The 21,878-nt window shown below is 38.4% G+C and overlaps 1 protein-coding gene across 6 annotated transcripts in view; it reads left to right on the plus strand.

Moving 5' to 3' along the window:
* The window catches only part of MAP4K3 (mitogen-activated protein kinase kinase kinase kinase 3), a 190,220-nt gene that overhangs the window by 73,200 nt on the left and 95,142 nt on the right, over positions 1–21,878 (plus strand). For all 6 annotated transcript variants that reach the window (XM_050753329.1, XM_050753330.1, XM_050753331.1 and 3 more), the window contains one exon: positions 8,369–8,459. In XM_050753329.1, coding sequence (XP_050609286.1) covers positions 8,369–8,459 — 91 coding nt within the window. The remainder of the gene's footprint in view (positions 1–8,368; positions 8,460–21,878) is intronic.

The raw sequence follows: 21,878 nt of genomic DNA on the forward strand, positions 1-21,878 counted from the left end.
TGGGATTACAGGCATGTGTCATCACGCCCGACTAATTTTTGTATTTTTAGTAGAGATGGGGTTTCACCATTTTGGCCAGGCTGGTCTCGAACTCCTGGCCTCAGGTAATCCACCCACCTTGGACTCCCAAAGTGCTGGGATTACAGGAGTAAGCCACTGCACCTGGCCCACCTTACATGTTTTGATTGATGTCTTATGTCTCCCTAAATTGTATAAAACCAACCACTTTGGGCACCTGTTCTCAGGATCTCTTGGAGCTGTATTACAGACCACTGGTCATTCATATTTGGCTCAAAATAAATCTCTTCAAATATTTTAGAGTTTGTCTCTTTTTATCAATGGTGGTAAAAACACATCACATGATATCTATCCTGTTAACAATTTTAAATATTTAATACAGTATTGTTAACTATAACCATTATGTTATAGATTATATTCTAGAATTTTTTCATCTTACATGACTGAAATTCTTTATGCGCTGAACAGCAACTCCTAATTCTTCCTTCCCCCAGCCTCTGGCCATGACCATTCTGCTTTCTGGAGTGCAAATGTCTCTTTGAGATTCTAATTTCAGTTCTTTTGGGTATATACCCACAAGTAAGATTGCTGGATCATATTACATTTCTATTTTTAATATTTAGAGGAACTTCTGTACTGTTTTCCATAGTGGCTACACCATTTTACATTCCCATCAACAGTGGACGGGGGTATTCATATTGGGCCAACACTCGCTATTTTCTCGTTTTGTTTTGTTGTGTTTTGTTTTTTATAATGGCCATCTGAACAGGTGGGAGGTGACATCATGGTTTTGATTTGCACTTCCCTGAAGACAGTGATGTTGGGCATCTTTTGATATAGATCTGTTGGCCATTTGTATATCTTTTTTTGAGAAGTTTCTGTTCAAGTCCTTTGCTCTTAAAAAAAATCCCCAGTATGATTACTGTATAAATGACAAAAATTATATACTGTTTGTTTACAGTTTACAACATGGTATTCTGATGCATATGTATGTTGTGAAATGATCAAATAAAGCTAATTCATGTATCCATCACCCATTGCTTTTTTTTTTTTTTTTTTTTTTTTTTTTAAAGACAGACTCTCACTCTGTTGCCCAAGCTAGAGTACAGTGGCACAGTCTTGGCTCACTGCAACCTCCACCTCCTGGGTTCAAGCAATTCTCCCACCTCAGTCTCTCGAGTACCTGGGATTACAGATGCCTCCACTACACCCAGCTAATTTTTTGTATTTTTAATGGAGTCTGGGTTTTGCCATGTTGGCCAGGCTGCTCTCAAACTCCTGACCTCAGGTGATCCGCCTACCTCGGCTTCCAGAAGTGCTGGGATTACAGGCATGAGCCACTGTACCCGGCCCTTTGCTCATTTTTGAATCCAATTATTTGTTGGGTTTTGTTTTGCTGTTGCATTGTAGGAGTGTCTAATAACCCCTCACCACATATATGGTTTGCAAATATTTTCTTACATTCCATAGGTTGTCTTTTCATTCTGTTTCTTGTGCTGTGCAGGTTTTTAGTGATGGAATTTCAGTTGTCTGTTTTTGCTTTTGTTGCCTGTGCTTTTAATATCATATCCAAGTAATAATTGCCAAGACCAATATTATGAATGCTTTGCCCTGTGTTTTTCTTTAAGAGTTTTATAGTTTCAGGCCTTGCATATAAGTATTTAATTAATATTCAAGTATTTAATTAAAGCTGAATTTTTTGTGTATGTAGGATAATATCCAATGTCATTCTTTTGCATATGGCCATCCAGTTTTTCCCAGCACCTTTTGGTGAATACTGTTTTACCCCATTGCATAGTCTTGGCATCCTGGTAAAAGAGGATTTGACCTTATATGCATGTGTTTATTTTGGGTTTTCTTTTCTCTATTCCATTGGTCTATATGTCTGTCTTTATGCCAGTGCCACATTGTTTGATTACCGTAGCTTTGTAATATGTTTTGAAACCAGGAAGTGTGAGACCTCCAGCCTTTATTCTTTTTTCTCAAGATTGTTTTGGCTATTTGGCGTCCTTTGTGGTTCTATCTAAATTTTAGGATTGTGTTTTCTATTTCTGAAAGAAAAAAGTTGCTGTTTGTTTTCCAGACTACATTGATTTTGTCGATCACATTGGGTAGTATGAACATTTTAACAGTGCTCTTTCAGTCGATAAACATGGCATGTCTTTCCATTTATTTTTCTAATTAAACGTTTTGTAGTTTTCAGAGTACAAGTCTTCCTCCTCCTTGGTTAAGTTTATTACTAGGTATTCTTTTTGATGCTGTTGTAATTGGGATTATTTTCCTTTTCAGATTGCTGTTAGCATATATAAATGCAGTTGACTTTGTATCCTGCAGCTTTGCTGAATTTGTTTATTAGTTCTAACAGTTTTTTTGTGGAATCCTTAGAGCTTTCTATATGTAACGTCATGTCATCTTCCAGCAAATATAATTTTACTTCTTCCTTTTCAATTTGGACGTCTTTTATTTCTTTTTCTTGTTTCTGGCCATAGGACATTTAACATGATCCAGGATAAAGAATCAGAAAGATGAGAATTATTCCAGATGTATCAATTCTAAATAAGAGCTACTTATTTCAGAATAATACCTATTAGAAAACTGTTCCTTCATGTTTATTTTTTCAGGTGAATTTAAGTATAATTTTTTCAGAATTCATTTGGCATTTTGATTGGAATTGCAATAATACAGTTATTAATTCATAAGGTACTTGCTGTCTTTACCATAGTAAGTTCTTCTATTCAGAAGAGAAGTGTCTTTTGCTCTTCTCAGGTCTTTTATCTCTCAGAATACTTTGTTTTCTTATTTTCTTTTAATCATCTTTATTTTTCTCTTCTACATGTTTAACATCTTCATGGCTCTGATAAGCTAACATGGTTTTCCAGAAACGTCTTGACAAATGTCATCATAATGAAATAATTCTTTGCAGTATCAAACAGCTCTTTAACATGAAAACTAACAACAGAGCAGATTCTATTTAAAATGATAATTTAATAATAAATCAAATGATTAATATTTAAATAAAATGTAGTTTAATTTAAATAATGTTCAAATAACTTAATAATTATCATTTTAAAGATTTTAAAAGCAAGTTTAAACTTTGTATGGAGCTTGTGGGTTTTAAAGCCTATTCTTAGGTACACAATTTAATTTGACATATTCTAATATGTTATTGAAGGATTTTAAAAAATTGTTTCTGCTTTTTGTTCAAGTGTTTGTTTTCCAGGAGCACAGTCATATATAGTAAATAATGAAAATCTTGTACTTCTATTGTTTATACCACCTTATTTTTTTCTTGTGGGTTTCAGTTGGTTATTACCTTTGGAATAATTCATTAATTCATTTATATTGAAAGAGTCTAATGTGCTAGGGAGACACACATATTATAAGTAAACATATAATATGTTAAGTGTGATAAATGGGGAAAAATAGAGTAAGGGGCATAGAATTGTGACTATGGGTAGTTGCTATAATATATATTATTACATATAATATATAATCACATTATTACATAAAACATGTGATATAATTACTATAATACAGAGACAAAAGGGTGTAGGGGAGGGAAGGAAAGAGATAGAAAGAAAGAAACAGAAGAGAAACAGGACACAGAGACAGACAAATTTGCCTGAGATGATACAACTAGTAAATTGTGAAACCAAGTTTCATAATTAGGTTTTCTTCAAAGTGCATATCCTTAATAGTGACACGGTGCTGGAATCTGTAGACAGGGCCAGCAGCAAAGTATGGACTTAATGTGACAGAAATAAGGGACTATTCAGGGTTAATCTTTAAGCTATTATTGTTTTGATTGTTGATACAGTTTAGCTGTGTTCCTACCCAAATCTCATCTTGAATCGTTCCCATAATCCCCACATGTTATGGGAGGGACTTCACGGGAGGTCATTGCATCATGAGGGACAGTTACCCCCTGCTGCTGTTCTCGTGATAGTGAGTTAGTTCTCATGAGATCTGATGATTTAATAAGTGGCTTTTCCCCCTTTTGCTCATACTTCCCCCACCTGCCATCATGTGAAGAAGGATGTTTTTGCTTCCCCGTCTGCCATGATTGTAAGTTTACTGAGCCCTCCCCAGCCATGCCAAACTGTGAGTCAATTAAACCGTTTTCCTTTATAAATTACCCAGTCTTGGGTATTTCTTTATTAACAGCACGAGAATGGACTGTTACAGTAAATTGGTACCAGGAGTGGAGTGCTGCTGTAAAGATACCTGAAAATCTGGAAGCAACTTTGGAATTGGATAACAGGCAGAGGTTGGAAGAGTTTGGAGGACTCAGAAGAAGAAAAGAAAACGTGGAAAAATTTGGAAGTTCCTAGAGATTTGTAGAGCTCAGAAGACAGAAAGACATGGGAATGTTTGGAACTTTCTAGAGGCATGTTGAATGGCTTTGACCAAAATGCTGATAGTGATATGGACAATAAAGTCCAGACTCAGGTGCTCTCAGATGGAGATGAGGAACCTGTTGGGTACTAGAGCAGAGGTGACTCTCGTTAGGCTTTAGCAAAGAGAGTGGCAGAATTTTGCCCCTGCCCTAGAGATCTGTGGAACTTTGAACTTGAGAGAGATGATTTAGGGTACCTGGTGGAAGAAGTTTCTAGGGAGCAAAGCATTCAAGAGGAAGCAGAGCATAAAAGTTTGGAAAATTTGCAGCCCCACAATGCGATAGAAAAGAAAACGCCATTTTCTTCAGGAGAAATTCAAACCTGCTGCAGAAATTTACATAAGTAACAAGGAGCCAAATGTTAATCACTAAGACAAGGGGAACATGTCTCCAGGGCATTTCAGAGACTTTTGCAGCTGCCCCTCCCATCACAGGCCCAGAGACTTAGGAGGAAAAAATGGTGGTGTGGGCCAGGCCCAGGGTTCCCCCTGCTGTGTGCAGCCTAGGGACTTGGTGCTCTGCATCCTAGCCACTCCAGCCATGGCTAAAAGGGGCCATTGTACATCTCAGGCCATTGCTTCAGAGGGTGCAAGCCCCAAACCTGGCAGTTTCCACATGGTATTGAGCCCACAGGTGCACAGAACCAAGAATTGAGGTTTGAGAACCTCTGGCTAGATTTCAAAGGATATATGGAAATGCCTGGATGTCCAGACAGAAGTTTGTGGCAAGGGTGGAGCCCTCATGGTTCTGCTAGGGCAGTGCAGAAGGGAAACATGGGGTTGGAGCCCCCACACAGAGTTCCCACTGCGGTACTGCCTAGTGGAACTGTAAGAAGATGGTCACTGTCCTCCAGGCCTCAGAATGGTAGATCCACCAACAGCTTGCACTGTGCGCCTGGAAAAGCTGCAGACACACTCAATACCAGCCTGTGAAAGCAGCCAGGAGGGGAGCTGTACCCTGCAAAGCTACAGGGGTGGAGCTGCCCAAGGCCATGGGAACCCACCTCTTGTTATCAGCATGACCTGGATGTGAGATATGGAGTCAAAAGAGATCATTTTGGAACTTTAAGGTTTAATGACTACCCTATTGGATTTCAGACTTGCAGGGGGCCTGTAGCCCCTTTGTTTTTCATTTCTCCCATTGGAACAGCTGTATTTACCCAATGCCTGTACCCTCATTGTATCTAGAAAGTAACTCACTTGCTTTTGATTTTACAGGCTCACAGGTAGAAGGGACTTGCCTTGTCGCAGATGAGACTTTGGACTTGGACTTTTGGGTTGATGCCAGAGTGAACTAAGACTTTGGGGGACTGTTGGAAAGACATGATTGTGATTTGAAATGTGAGGACCTGAGATTTGGGAGGGGCCAGAAGTGGGGTGATGTAGTTTGGTTGTGTCCCCACCCATATCTCATCCTGAATTGTAGTTCCCATAATCCCCATGTGTTGTGGGGGGACCCCATGGGAGGTAACTGAATCATGGGGGCAGTTACCCCCTGCTTCTCTACTCATGATAGGCCTATCTTTATAATGTATTTCTTATGAGCCTTGAACAAAGTTCTTTAAATCCTTTGGATTATTAATGTATTAAACTCTACTTTTTTCTTACCCAAATCTACATTTTTTATTTACCTTTAAAAATTGAGTATGTGGACTCTTTTTCCCACAGAAATGTTGAATTTAATTTGACCATTCTCACAATCACATAAAGTTGACTTAATAGTACAAAATGATACACTTTGGATGAGTAGTAGTTCATGGGAAAGCTGCAGTTGAAAACCTAAAGCCACTAATACGTTGTATTAGAAATAAAAGGAATAATATATAGGCAATTAATTGTATAAAACATGCTAACAATTGGATGAAACTAAACCAAAAGCTGATATTCTGGATTTACAGTCATCATAGAAAGGAATTATGTGGTGTTGTAGATTCATTCAGTCAACAATTCTTTATTGATCACATCTTAGGTATTAGGGGTACAAAGATGATGAAGACATATTCCTATCCTAGAGGACTTTGTATTCTAGTGAACACATAGACATGCAGACATCAATGTATACAAAGATCACTGTAGAAGTTACGATGCTTATAGTTATCTGTAACAGAAGCCCCAGCTGAAGTGGCTTAAACAGTACACAGAGTTTATTGGTCATGTACAGGTGTATCTGAAAATTACAGAGGCAGGTGAGGCTTGCTGTAATAGCTCAATATACTTCCTTTTACCTGTTTCTGCTCAGTGCTTTCCACATACTAACTTTATCCTAAGGCTGACTCCCTTTGAGGTTATATCATGACTACTAATAACTCTCAGGGCTACTCCAGAAAGAGAGCTTTTGTCTTCCAACCATCAAACTAAAGTCTTGGGTTCACTCTGACTAGATCAACTTTGATTGTATGCAACTCTTTCACTAGATTGAATAAAAGTATAATTTTGGGTTGAGTGAGAAACTAAAAGTCCAGAACTTCCAAAGTATCTAGTATACCTATAAAAATTGGTGTTTGTCTTATTTTGGCTTTATTATTTCTAACTTTGATTTCTTCTAATACACAGAAAATCAGGAATCCTTAATGGTGGGAAGTAAAGTGATAAGAAAATCATAGTTCAATAATCTTCCAAATTTTTGAAAGCCTAAAAATTATGTCTTTGGAGATCTGTGATTTTGTGCTCACATCAATGCAGAAATTAAGAACTCAACATAAGAAGTGTGTCTTCTCCATTATTTCTTTCCTTGTAACTGGGGCAGTAAGGTGGATTTTGATATTGGGTTCACATGGTTCATGGTTGGGCTGTTTCAAGTCTCAGTTACATTTGCAGTAGCAAAATGCCAAGGCCAGAAATCTCAGGAGTTACCACAATGACCTCATACTTAAGATTTGAGCAGTAATTGGGGAAGCCTTCTGTTTTTTACTTTGCTACTAATTTACATTTAATCAGGCTATTCATAGTATATAATACTTTAAAAGCTGAATTAGTAATACAAAGCTACTTTTATTTCAGAGTAAGCACTTCCACTTGTTCTCTTTCTGCAGAGTCTCTGGTTCACCACATTTGCATTCACTGCAGTTCTGTATCTCTCCATGACAAGTGTTCATTCAGGAGCCACAGCATGTGACACTGCTATAGGATTGCCAGATCTTATTTTAGAGAATTTGGACAAGGGGGCAGTAGGAGAGAGATTATTTGCTAATAGTCTGACCAGGCTAAAATACAATCCCATTCTGCATCCTAACACAGTTGGAACAAGGCACCCAAATACAGGATAAGCCTGTGAATGTGGGCCATCTGGTAATCCAGTACTGCTCGAGTGTAGGCCTCTCAGCTCTACAAACAGCCTGTGGAGATAAATTTGACACACTTGGTGTATAAGGGTTCCTGCCCTAACTTAAAAAAGAATTACTTCTTTGTGCTAAAATTATATTAAATGTTATTTAGAAATAAAGGAAAAAATAGTTTACATTTCCTATTGATGGATTATACCGAGGACTGTGTCCAAGGCATAATAATAATAATAATAATAATAATAGCAAATACTTGTATAAAGCATACTCTGTGCCAGGCACTATTCTAAGCATTTTACGTGTGTTGGTTCATTTAACCCTTACAACATCCCTATGAGATACGCTATTATTATTTTACTGAGGATGGAATTGGCACAGAGAAGTCAAATAGTTTACCCAAGCTTGCACAGTTTAGTGAGGAACAGAGTTAGGATTTTAATCCAGAAAGTCTGGGACCAGAGTTCCTGTTTTTCATAACTGTGCTGTATTTTCTCTCAAGTCAGGACTGAAATTGTCTTAAAAGTAATACCATTAACTTAATGGCTATGTTTTATTTATAACTCATTAATTATGTTATGCTTATTAATAGGTATAATTATTTTATTGTGTTTTGAAATAAATGAGCATTTTGAAACTTACCTCTAAATACTCAACATGCTTGTGTTTTATTCTAGGAGAAGACTTTGCAGTTGTGCAGCAAGAAATTATTATGATGAAAGACTGTAAACACCCAAATATTGTTGCTTACTTTGGAAGCTATCTCAGGTATATTGTTTGTTTCCCTTTTGAAAAGCAATAATGATTTCATCACCTAATACATTAAACAAAATGAAGTTAGTTTTAATACCATGTTTTGTAGTTTTTCTTCATGCTTTGAAGATAGGATATTTTCACACGAATGGATTTTTTACTTAGGACCTATGTTAATTCTGTAACCAGTATTACAGTCGTATGACATGGGAGTTCTAGATGTGCTTTTAGTGGAGGTGCTGGCAAGTGAAAACGTTATGGTTAGTCTTCCAGTGGTGGACTAGTGATCTAAATATGCCATTCTCTTGCCCCTTTCTTCTGGATTTAGGTCAGTGTAGAGTCAGGAGTATCTCTTCCAATTATGTGTTTATCAGAAACTTTTTTTTTTATTTTGTGCTTCTGGTCTAAGAGTACTATATTACCTTGTCCCTTTCCTTCATTTTGTCCAAAGAACTAGGAACTCTAATGATCTCAGTAACTTATTTTTCCAGGTGCTAAAGTGAACTTAGGACTGTGAATTTAGGACTGTGAATTTCCTTCCTCTTGTTTTGGTAGCCAGACCCAAGCCAGGTTCCTAGGTTATATTGCATAGACGATCACCTTAGGTGATTTCTTAGGAAATCTTGTTTCCATTCACTTCTGTATGCAACTGTGAGTTGATCACTGGTGACCTAGTTGTTTTTAAGCTTCCACCAAGGGAAGATTAGAGAATATTTTACTTCTTTTTTTTCCTTTTTTTTGGGGGGCGGGGAGCTGGAGGGGACAGGTTCTCACTCTGTCACCCAGGCTGGAGTGCTGTGGTGTGATCATGGCTCACTGCAGCCTTGACCTCCCTAGGCTCAGGTGACCAGGTGATCCTCCCACCTCAGCTTCATGAATAGCTGGGACCACAGGTACGTACCACCATGCCCAGCCTTTTTTTTTTTTTTTTTTTTTTTGAGACAGAGTCTTGCTCTGTCGCTAGGCTGGAGTGCAGTGGTGTGATCTCGGCTCACTGCAACTTCCACCTCCCGGGTTCAAGTGATTCCCCTGCCTCAGCCTCCTGAGTAGCTGGGACTACAGGCATGTGGCACCACGCCCAGCTAATTTTTTGTCTTTTAATGGAGATGGGGTTTCATTATGTTGGCCACGATGGTCTCGATCTCCTGACCTCATGATCTGCCTGCCTCGGCCTCCCATAGTGCTGGGATTACAGGCGTGAGCCACTGCACCCAGCCTTGTTTTTGTATTTTTTTATAGAGACGGGATGTCACTGTTGCCCAGGCTGCTCTCAAATTCCGGGGCTCAAATGATCCACCTGCCTCGGCCTCGCAAAGTGTTGAAATTACAGGTGTGAGCCACCCTGCCTGGCCTTCCTATGTATTAAAAAAACTCTTAAGTTTTTCTTCAGTATACTTTAGCAACATCCAACATACTGTAACTTATTGCAGGTTCCCGTTTTCATGTGGTCCGGGTACAAAACACTTTTTCTCTTCTCTTTTGGGCCCAACAGATAGAAAAGACTAAGATATTCTGCCCTGTCACCTTTCCAGCTTTTGAAAAGCCAATTGGACCTGCTGTTCATGGTTGTAACCACTCTTGTACAGCTTTGATTGCCCCACCTTGTTTAAGGTGGAGGTGTGGTGGGGTTTTTTGTTTTTGTTTATTTGTTTGTTTGTTTTGGGGTTTTTTTTTTTTTTTTTTTTTTTTGAGACAGAATCTCACTCTGTCACCCAGGCTGGAGTGCAGTGGCACTGTCTCAGCTCACTGCAGCCTCCACTTCCTGGGTTCAAGAGATTCTCCTGCCTTAGCTTCCCGAGTAGCTGGGACGATAGGCGCACGCCACCATGCACAGCTAAATATTTTCTTTTTTTGAGACTGAGTCTCGCTCTGTCGGCCACGCTGGATCCCAGGCTGGAGTGCCCTGGCGGGATCTAGGCTCACTGCGGGCTCCGCCTCCAGGGTTCAGGCCATTCACCTGCCTCAGCCTCCCGAGTAGCTGGGACTACAGGCGCCTGCCACCCTGCCCGGCTGATTTTTTTCCCCGCCCCCTGCCCCGAAGCAGAGTTTGTTCAGGCTGGAGTGCAGTGGCGCAATCTCAGCTCACTGCAAGCTCCGCCTCCCAGGTTCATGCCATTCTCCTGCCTCAGCCTCCCAAGTAACTGGGACTACATGCGCCTGCCACCTCGCCCGGCTAATTTTTTGTATTTTTAGTAGAGATGGGGTTTCACCGTGTTAGCCAGGATGGTCTCGATCTCCTGACCTCGTGATCCGCCTGCCTCGGTAATTTTTTATTTTTAGTACAGACGTTAGTCAGGCTGGTCTCGAACTCCTGACCTCAGGTGATCCACCCGCCACAGCCTCCCAAAGTGCTGGGATTATGGGAGTGAGCCACCGCGCCTGGCCGAGGTGTGGGTTTTATGGAGACTTCAGGGAATTAACTAACCCTTTTCACATAGGGATAGGTACTATGCCCAGGTCAGTGGCTGTTACACATTTTGAATGGGTTCTTTAGCAGCCAATTTAAAACTACTTATATGATGCAACCTAACACAGATAGTTTCTCCATCAGTTTGTATGTTAGGAAGCCTACTCAGCACAGGCAGTTACTCTGTAAGTTCAAAGAAATATTCTCTTAAAACCATTGAAGTTCATGATACAAATAACTAATACAATTAAATAACACCACTTCAAAACACTTTGTTTTACTGCTATTGGTCCTAACAAAATGACCTACCTACTAGACTCAGCTAGGAGAAGTATTACAAAGGTTTTTTTCCCCCAAGGGCAAGCTGGTCTTTAAATGAGCATTTTTGTTCCACCAGGGACATTGATCTAAGAGTATCTCTCAAACATGATCTGAATCTTACAGAATTATGGAACCATCCAAAATCTAACCTGTTATTCCAGGATAACCCCACTTATTTATATGGCACCCTTGGTAAAATGAGCATGATCTTTTTGCCAGAGACAAATCCTGTCTTTGGTAGGTAAGAGGTTAAGTTCTGGAAACAGATTGTCTGGTCTGAAACTTGGTTCTATCACTTATTAATCAATTATTTAACCAGTTTGTGCCTCTGTTTCCTCATCTATAAAGTGGAGATGATGATAATAATATCTACCTGATAGGATAGTTGTGAGTGCTTCCTGGATAACTACATATGAAATACTAAGAACAGTGCTTAGAATATAGTAAATGCTCAATAAGTATTTGCCGCTATTGCTGCTGCTGCTGCTGCTACAACTACTGCGACTTAATTTTCTAAAAGTATCATTATTTTAGTGTCTCATTTGATCTTTCAGCAACCTGGATAGCAGTATAACTGTGGTAGATGTTATTTCCGTCTTACAAATAAGATTCTTGAGAGAATTTAACATCTAAGTTTTTTATTTTATGATTTTGCTTTATTCCAAATACAAAGAATACAAAAAGCAAAATTACCCAGAAACCAAAGTAAAACAGACAAAAGTAGGATCATTTTTTTTTTCAGTAAAACTATGTTCTTTTAGTGTTGTATAATCTAATATTAAGAAACACTGATTTAAATATGTTATTTTATTCTATAACGGGTATAGCTGATCAAAGTGATATGATGGTAAATAGTCATATAATGTAAGACAGCAATTAATTTTATCTCTCTCTTGCTCTTTTCTTCTGTAGAGATTCTTCCCATATTCCCTAATTGAAGTTTAGTCTCAGCCAAGTTTGGAGTAGGGAATCCTAATAGTTAGACTTGTAGGATGTTAGATCTGTAAGGGACTAAGAGATGTTGTCATACAGCCCACTCTTGGTTATAGATGAGAAAATGGAATGGGAGATAAATGACTTATTTAGGCTATTCGACTTCTCATTAGTGGCACTGGGATTTAAACCTGGCGTTCCAGCTAACTAGTCTGATGTCTTTTTTGGCATACCATTTTGAGATTTGGCATACCATTTCTGAGATTTAGTCTCAGAGGGAACATGATTTCTTGAATTCTTTCTCATTACTGAATGACTTTACAAAGGAGGATCTTGTTTGAACTTGATACAAACCCCGTAAAATATATACTGTTCATTGCAACATTCTTCCTTCTATTTGTTGCTATTACAACCTAGATAACAAATTTAGACAAAAAGTCGAGGAAACTGAGCAAATGTAGTTTGACCATTGATAAATTTCCCCCTCAGAGAATCAGACTTAACCTATGAATTATCTTGGTAGATGACTAGCATGTAAGTAAGTTTCAGAAGCCCATTTTGTATCAGGGTAGCTGTGCTCGCTTCTGAAGAAATACTGAAACTGAGCTCCAATAAAGCAGAATACCTGGCATTCTTCTTAACAAGGCCTTTCCTACTCCACTGTTCAATATCATTAATATACTGTACAATAAAAACTCAATAGACGAAGCTTTACCATTTAAAAAATTTAGTCCTTGTTTGGTATGTATTTGTATCTGAATATTTATGTTTGTGTATTTATTATCTGAGGTCAGAAGTTTGAGATTATCTTGGCCAACATGGCAAAACTCCCATCTCTACTAAACATATTAAAACATAAAACAACAGAATTAAATCATCATAGACTTATTCTTTACAATTCTTTTGGAGCATAACTATTACTTCTTTTATTTATTTATTTATTTTTTTATTTTTATTTTTATTTTTTTTTTTTTTTTTTTTGAGACGGAGTCTCGCTCTGTCGCCCAGGCTGGAGTGCAGTGGCCGGATCTCAGCTCACTGCAAGCTCCGCCTACTGGGTTCACGCCATTCTCCTGCCTCAGCCTCCGGAGTAGCTGAGACTACAGGCGCCCGCCACCTCGCCCGGCTAGTTTTTTTTTTGTATTTTTTAGCAGAGACGGGGTTTCACCGTGTTAGCCAGGATGGTCTCGATCTCCTGATCTCGTGATCCGCCCGTCTCGGCCTCTCAAAGTGCTGGGATTACAGGCTTGAGCCACCGCGCCCGGCCTATTTTTTTATTTTTTGAGACGGAGTCTTGCTCTGTTGCCCAGGCTGGAGTGCAGTGGCGCGATCTCGGCTCACTGCAAGCTCCGCCTCCAGGGTTTACTCCATTCTCCCGCCTCAGCCTCCCGAATAGCTGGGACTGCAGGCGCCCGCCACCACGCCCGGCTAATATTTTGTATTTTTACTAGAGACGGGGTTTCACCATTCACAGGATGGTCTTGATCTCCTGACCTCATGATCCGCCCGCCTCGGCCTCCCAAAGTGCTGGGATTACAGGTGTGAGCCGCTGCGCCTGGCCTAACTATTACTTCTTTTAAACTAAAGATGAGTTTAAATTAATTTCAGATTCCTTCTAAGCATTCCTTAGCCCAGCATATCATTTAAGAATAAGTTAAGAAAATGCAGACATTCATCTCAAGCTTGAACCAATAAAAGCTTAGGGGGAAAAACAATAAATGCTCCTTTTTTTTTTTTTGAGACAGAGTCTGGCTCTGTCGCCCAGGCTGCAGTGCAGTGGCACGATCTCGGCTCACTGCTACCTCCACCTCCCGAGTTCTGGAGATTCTTCTGCCTCAGCCTCCCTACTAGCTGGGATTACAGGCGCGCGCCACCACACCCAGCTAATTTTTGTATTTTTAGTAGAGACGGGGTTTCACCGTATTGGCCGGGCTGGTCTCAAACTCCTGACCTTGTGATCTGCCTGCATCAGCCTCCCAAAGTTCTGGGATTACAGGTGTGAACCACCGCGCCTGTCCAACAAATGCTTCTTAATAAGCCAGTAGAAGATTTGATCTATACAGTAAAAACTATCTAGAATAGATATGTTAAACCTTTGGGCTGGGTGTGATGTTTCACGCCTGTAATCCCAGCAATTTGGGAGGCTGAAGCAGGTAGATCATCTGAGGTCAGGATTTTGAGATTAGCCTGGCCAACATGGCAAAACTCCCATCTCTACTAAGAAAAACAAAAAAAACAAAAACAAAAAATTAGCTGGGCATGGTGGCACATGCCTGTAGTCCCAGCTACTAGGGAGGCTGAGGCAGGAGAATCACTTGAACCCGGGAGGCAGAGGTTGCAGTGAGCCAAGATCGCTCCACTGTACTCCAGCCTGGGTGGCAGAGCGAGACTCTGTCTCAAAAGTAAAATAAAGTAAATAAACTTTTGAAGTACAGAGTACTAGTTTAGATGAGCATTCTTTACCTCAATAACAAATATGTAAATCACCACCATTTACAAAGTGTTTATACATTATTTCTTAGCATGTAGAGTGCAGTGTTGATTTTCACAGATATAAAGATATCTAAAACCTAATCCTTCCCTTTAAGGAGCTTATAATCTAACAGGAGAAGTAGGCATGAGCAAATAATCGTAACATAATATGCTAGATGCAGTAATAATTTAGAAGTAAGGCACAAGTGTAAGGATGATAGACTGTCTGATTTTTGTCAAAGTAGGGGAATCAGAGAAAGCTCTGTGAATGATGTAATTGCCAAATACTGGGTGTTAAAAGATTGATAGATATTTATGTGTATAGAAAAATTGGAATTTTTGGCGAAGGGAACACATGCATGAAAAACTGTGACATATTCAGGAGACAGCTACTGGTCTCACATTAGAGCCTGAGAGGGAAAAGGGGTTACATAGTTACTTCTCAGTATGTGCAGGGATTGGTTCCAGAACCCTAGTGGATACCAAAACCCATGAATGCTCAAGTCCCTCATATAAAGTGGCATAGCTGTGCACATCCTTTAATTTAAAATTATCTCTAGGTGACATATGTACCTAACACAGTGTAAATGCTACGTAAATAGTGTAATAATTTATTAATTTGTATTATTTTTATTGTTGTGTTATTTTTATTTTTTCCCCTCTAAAAATTTTCAGTCTCCGGTTAGGTGAACCTGCGATTGGTTGAACCCCACAGGTGCTGGACCAGTGGCCTCCAGAGGGCCGAGTGTAGTTGGAGTAGATAAGGTTGTGGAGATATAGGCAAAAAGGAATCTTTTATGCCTTAATTAGGACCTGTAAGGACTGAGCATACTGGCTGAAAGATTTTAACAGAGTTAGTATATTCTATGGAGGATGGACCTAGGGTGGAGGGGATTAAAACAGGTAATTTAAACTAATTACAGTGTATTTATCACAGTAATCCTGGAAAGAGATGTTGGTCTCTTGAGTTATACAAAACTGGGGAAAATTTTTTTTTCTAGAGCCAAAAACAGTGCTGAGAAGGGAAGCAACTGGATCTTAACTCGAAATATATTTGTGAATGTCTTTTTGAATACTTAGAATATGAGAATAAAGATTACAGTTAAGTCACTTGATACCCAGCTACTCTTGCTTTTAAAACAGGGAACTTTCTAATTTAGGAATATTCTACTTTTACGAAAAGCTGCAGATAATACAGAGAACTCTGCAGATAATACAGAGTTCTCTGTATTTCCTTCACTCAGCTTTCTCTGATGTTTACATCTTACGCAACCATGGCACACTTTTCACAACTATGATATTAACATTGGTGCAATACTATTAGCTAAACTCAGTGTACTTACTCGGATTTTATCAGTTTTCTGTTAATGTCATTCTCTTTTCTGTCTTTGAGAGGAATTAGGAATATATCTTGAAGTTGATGTTAATTTGTTATTTGTTTAAGCCAGGGTTTCTCACCTTTGGTACTATCAACACTTGAGGCCAGATACTTTTTTTGTTGTGGGAAGTGGTCCTGTGCATTGTAGGATAGTAGTTAATATTAGTACCCCTTTCCTCTGTTAGTTACCAGTAGCACCCCCTCCCCCAGTTGTGACAACCAAAAACGTATCCAGGCTTTTTCAAATGTTCCTTGGGGGACAGAATCACTCCCAGTTAAGAACCACTGCTCTAAGCAAAAAAACTTTGGTGGAGTTAGATACCTTCCTTTACCAGTATTGCTAGGATGTTTTCCACAGATCATTAGTTCTGAGGGATACAAATACGTGTTTTGTAAAATAAAAATGGGTGTATTGAAAAAATAATTTGGGTAAATAGTAAACTAAACAGAATTAGAAGTTTTATTTCTTCTTTTTCTTTCTCCTCCATCTCTTCCCCCTCTCAACTTGCCCCATCTCCCTTCCGCTCTTTTTTCCCTTCCTCCACCTCTTCCCATTACTTTGTCTTCTTTCTGGTACCCTTCGTCCTTCCATTTTGTTACCCTCCCTTCTCTTCGCTTCTCCCTCCTCTCTCCAACCACCTGCTCACTACAGGATTTCCCAGAGCCTTTAATATACCAGTGGCCTTGCTAATTTCCAAGAAAAGACTATGTGATATTTTAAAAAACTGATTTAACTATGCAGTGGTTTCTTTCTGGAAGCGTATTTCACGTAGGATTGATGTTCAGTGGCTCATACTTTGGAAGTATAATTATAGAGAAATAGATCAGCCTGTATCCCCCAGGTACAGCATCCTTACCTCTCATTATTAAAGGGAAAGGAGAGTATACATTTGGAATGCAATAATTTTTGCTTATTAGTAATTTTTAAATGAACCAAAAAATTTTAAATTTTCTTCACATTAAATAAGTTATTCTATATTAAAACATCTAGCAGTTATTAAACTTTCTGTTTTTCTCATTGATGATTAAGGTTGAATTGTTTTGCTGAATATAGTGGAATAGCCATTGCTTTGGTCAGTAAGACAGTAACTCACATACAGTACAGGAATCAGGGGACTGCAGTGTAGAGATCGCTACCCATCCTCTCCCAGGGAGGATGACTCGGTGTGCCAACTTCAGGCAGATATTCGAGAGTTGCTGATTCTCAGTGGTCTTGGTCACATTTTATTTTGCTTTTCAAGTTATGCTATATTTGAGAAAAATACATAAATATACTTTGGTTAGCTTTAAGTCTGTGATGTGTTACAAAATGTGAGAAGATTAAAAAGTGTGTTTTAGGAATTATAAGAATTTCAGAACATAAAATATCTATTAGAATTTTGGTCCCTATATGCTCTGGTAGACATCAAAATAGTTAACTTTTCCTCCTCTACTTATTTTTCTGTTTCTTATAAGATAAATAATTTTACAAAATGAGAAAACAGAATTCTGAGGATTTGTTGAGTCAGGACATAAATACTGATACATTGAACATTTACCTCAGTGGTTAATTTTATTTCAGTTCAGATACCTAGGGACAAAGATTTTATAATTGACCTGCATAAAATGGGCTGATTGACTCAAGTCCTTTCCTGTTAGGCATATGGCTTGGTGAATGACCAAAAGCAAATGTAGATTTATCATTATAAGAAAGATGTTCATGGGACAGATGAAAGTCATTTCTCTAATAGACTATGACTACTCAAGCTTTTTTGATAATACTAGACTTTAACTAAATAGAATATTATAAAAGTAAAGGATTTTAGGCATCTTAAAAAGTATTACTATATAGTCCTGATTTTTTTTTTCTGTGTATAAACTGGAAAGTCATTTTACATAGGATGAATAGAAAGTTGTATATTTAAGCAAAGGGAGAAAAGACAATAGACCAACTTCAAGTAGAAGGTAGTGTCATATTGAAATATGTAAAAAGCAAGAACTCATTTCCTGCATTCATTTTCTCTAGTAAGGAAAATTATTTTCAAACTGGAAGGGGTAGGAAAAACACTATTAAGATGGAATTGAAACACAAGATGGTGAGTAGATAATTATAAAGCAGCTAGACACCTTAAATTTTTAGACACTTTTAGATTTATGTAAATTATATCACCTATTGAAAATTCAGCAAATGTGATGGTAGTCCATTAGCAGTGAGTGTTGACAAACAGAAGAGGTATCAGAGATTAGAGATCAACAATGAACAGTTTGTAAATGAGGGGAATAGTTGGTTTCTAGAAAGTACGGACTATTAAAGTTGATATCACTCGTCAGTCACTTGCAAAGCTCTGGGGTAAATTATTAATCAGATAATTACTGACCACTTAAAAGAAAGAAGTTGTGATTAACATGACTTTTATTTATTTATACTTTCACTGAGTTCCAGGAGCAATTTAAGATGACTTAAACATCTTTAAGTTAATTTACAAGTTAATTAAAGTTACACTACACTACAAGTTAAAGTTACACTACACTTAAATGAAGATGACTTGTACACTACAAGATAAATTATAACAAAGGGAGTAGACAACAGCTTACATTTATTGTGCTGTATTCCAGGTCCTTTACTAAGCAGTTTACATGTTATTTTATTAATCCTAAGCAGACCCCAAAACAATCATTCAGCCTGTTTTTTGTAAGCTGTGTAAAGTCCTAGTTGCCTGCATCTTAAGAACTCTAGGCTGTCATTTAGCATGAAAGATTCACTTGTGGCAGATGTGAAGATATTTTAGAGCTATGGTTGGTCATAGAACCCCTTTATTTTATACTCTTAAAAATTGCTTAGTACCCCAAGAGAGCTTATGTTTTATATGAATTATATCTATTGATATTTACCATATTAGAAATTAAAGCTGACACATTTTTAAAACTCGAGAATACAACATAAGCTCGTATTCCAGTAGCTGTCAGGGATGACATCATTTTCACACTTCATGTAGTCTCTGGAAAACTCCACTGTGCTCTCATGAGAGAAAGAGAATGTAAAGAGCAAATAATTTCTTAGTGTTATAAAAATGGTTTTGACCTTGGTGGCCCCCTGAAAATGTCTCAGGGACTCTCATGGGACCCCCAGATCACACTTTGAGAACCATTCTTCTAGAGGAAGGATTCAACTAACCTAGAGAGATCAGGCTATGGAATCCTGCATTCTAGATATATCCAAATTGGAGCCTAAGCAGCATTCCAAATATTATTGACTTGCCAGAGTCTTTATACCTCAGGCAGAGGCAGAGAAATGCCAAATGGTAATTCTAAGTAATCTACATAGAGTGTCATTCATGTTTTAAAAATATTTATAATATTACTTAAGCTCATTAGTAAACCCACTAGTGCAGATTAAAATAGTTTATAAGCCAAGTTCTTCCAGTTGCCACCTCTGGAGGGTAGACTTCTGATTTAGGTTCTTTCAGATGCTAACCAACTGCTTCGGGATTGTGGGGGTTGGGAGCAGGAGTGGAGAGGTGTATTTCCAATTAGGATTCTTTAAAAAGTTAGCTCACTGCCCCAAGGGTGTGAATTAAACCTAATGCAATGTGTGTTATGCTTTCTTTGCTGAAGCATTTTAAAGTGTTATGCTAGGAAAGCTAATAAGACACCTGTCAGAAACAAAGGGATATGAATCAAAACTAATTTTTTTAAAGTATAGGATTTAACTAGTAAGAAAAAGTTCCTATGCTTAGTTTCATTGAACCAGATAGACAAATATGAAACTGGAGAGAGAACTGGTCTGCCTTTTGTTTTATAAAGATCCAGAGGTTTTGACTAACTACATACAGTAAACTAGCAGCTTGGTGTAGTTGCTGAGAAGTTAACGATAGCTTTCAGCTAAGTTAATAGAAATACAGTGATCAAATAAAGGAGACAGTGGTTACATTCTCTGGGGGATTAGAAAGATCACACATCTGCCAGTCTCAGACATCCATTCTGAAAGTTCTTAATACCAGGCCACTGGGCAGCTGGCGCATATTTATGTAAGTTACATCTATTGGTATTTACCATATTAGAAATTAAAACAAATTTTTATATCAGCTATATGCTTCAATTTCATTGTTATGTGGACCACCTGTGAACTGCAGATCCTGGATGGCTTCAGTTTTATTTTGGGCTTCACTCTCTTTAGCATTACCTTCTAGAACCATGATACCTTGCTACTTCATACTCTTAAGTTCATTGACCTTTGCTCTCTGATAGCTTGTGCTCTCTTTTTGTTTGCTGCGTTGTCCACTGCAGTCAAGTCAGCTCACCTCTTAGGTCTGGCTGATTCTTTCAGATGCTAACCAACTGCTTCTGGATTGTGGGGGTTGGGAGCAGGAGTGGAGAGGTGTATTTTAAGTTCATTGACCTTCGCACTCTGATAGCTTGTGCTCTCTTTTTGTTTGCTGCCTTGTCCACTGCAGTCAAGTCAGCTCACCTCTTAGGTCTGGCTAATTCCACTACTGTCAACTATATGTGACTTATGGCTGATAGAAGCATCTCTGCTTTTTTTTTTTTTTTTTTTTTTTTAAGATTCAGATCTTGATCTGTCACCCAGGCTGGAGTGTGGTGGCACTATCATAGCTCACTATAACTTTGAACTCCTGGGCTCAAATAATACCCCCACCCCCACCCCCTGCCTCAGCTTCCAGAGTAGATGGGACTACAGGTATGCACCACTTCTCCTGGCTAAGTTTTTTTGTTTGTTTTTTAAGAAATGAGAGTCTCACTGTGTTGCCCAGGCTGGTCCCAAACTGTTGACCTCAAGAAATCCTCTTCTCTCAGCCTCCTCAGTTACTGGGATTACAGGTGTGAGCCACTGGGCCCGGCTCAGCATCTCCACTTTTTAATGTATTGTTCATGTAACACTCAGGATCTTAGTACTTGATTTTGATGCCACATTTTAAGAGAGACAAGGACCGACTAGAGATTATCTACAGGAAGGTAACTAAACTGAAAAGTTTGTAAACAAAGGATTGTTTCACAGTGTGACCCAGCCTATTCTAGGTTTATTTCCTGCTACTGTCCCTTCAGGCAGACTTTCTTCAACTCACACTAAATCACCCACAGTCTGCCACATGTGCATTTCTTTCAAGGTTTCATTCTTTTACACAGGTCCCTTCCTGTCTCTCCCAGGCAAATTTCTACTTTAATTTCAAAAGACCTAATTCAAATATTTTCTCCTCCCTAAAACTTTCCATTCATTTTCCTAGGTATTTTCATCTCTGGGTTCCCATAGTACTTTATACATGCCTGGATTATGCATTAATCGAATTATGATCCAACCCACCAAGTCAACAGACTTTTTCTACATAAAGGGATACATAGTAAATATTTTAGGCTTTGTGGGCTTACATGGTCTCTGTCACAACTACTCAGCTCTTCTAGCGTGAAAGCAGCCATAGGCAGTATAGAAATAAATGAGTACGACTGTGTTCCAATGAAAATTTATTTATTAGCACTAAAATTTGAATTTCATGTAATCATCATGTGTCAAATATTATTAATTTTATTATTTTCTCAACCATTTTATTTATTAATTTTAGTTATAAGTAACAGACCCATTCCCAACCATTTTAAAGTGGGAAAACGATTCATAGTTGCAGAGGTGTATAAAATCAGGCAGCAGGCTAGATTTGGTTCGCTGACCATATTTTCCTGATCTCAATCTAATTCGACATGTTTATTCTTTCAGTCACTCATGCATTCATTCATTTATGGAACAAATATTTATTTGCTGGATATTCTGCTAGACACTGAGAAGGCAGTGGTGAGAGAGACAGACATATATTTAGGTAGAATCTTTCTTCTGCATTAGAGCTTGCTGAGTTCAGAGATTTTCTATCCCATCTCTGTACCACAAATAGTACATTTCCTGGTACATTTTAAGAGATTAAGTAATGAATGACTGAAC

This window comes from Macaca thibetana, chromosome 13 (assembly GCF_024542745.1).
Source record: "Macaca thibetana thibetana isolate TM-01 chromosome 13, ASM2454274v1, whole genome shotgun sequence".
NCBI lineage: Eukaryota > Metazoa > Chordata > Mammalia > Primates > Cercopithecidae > Macaca > Macaca thibetana.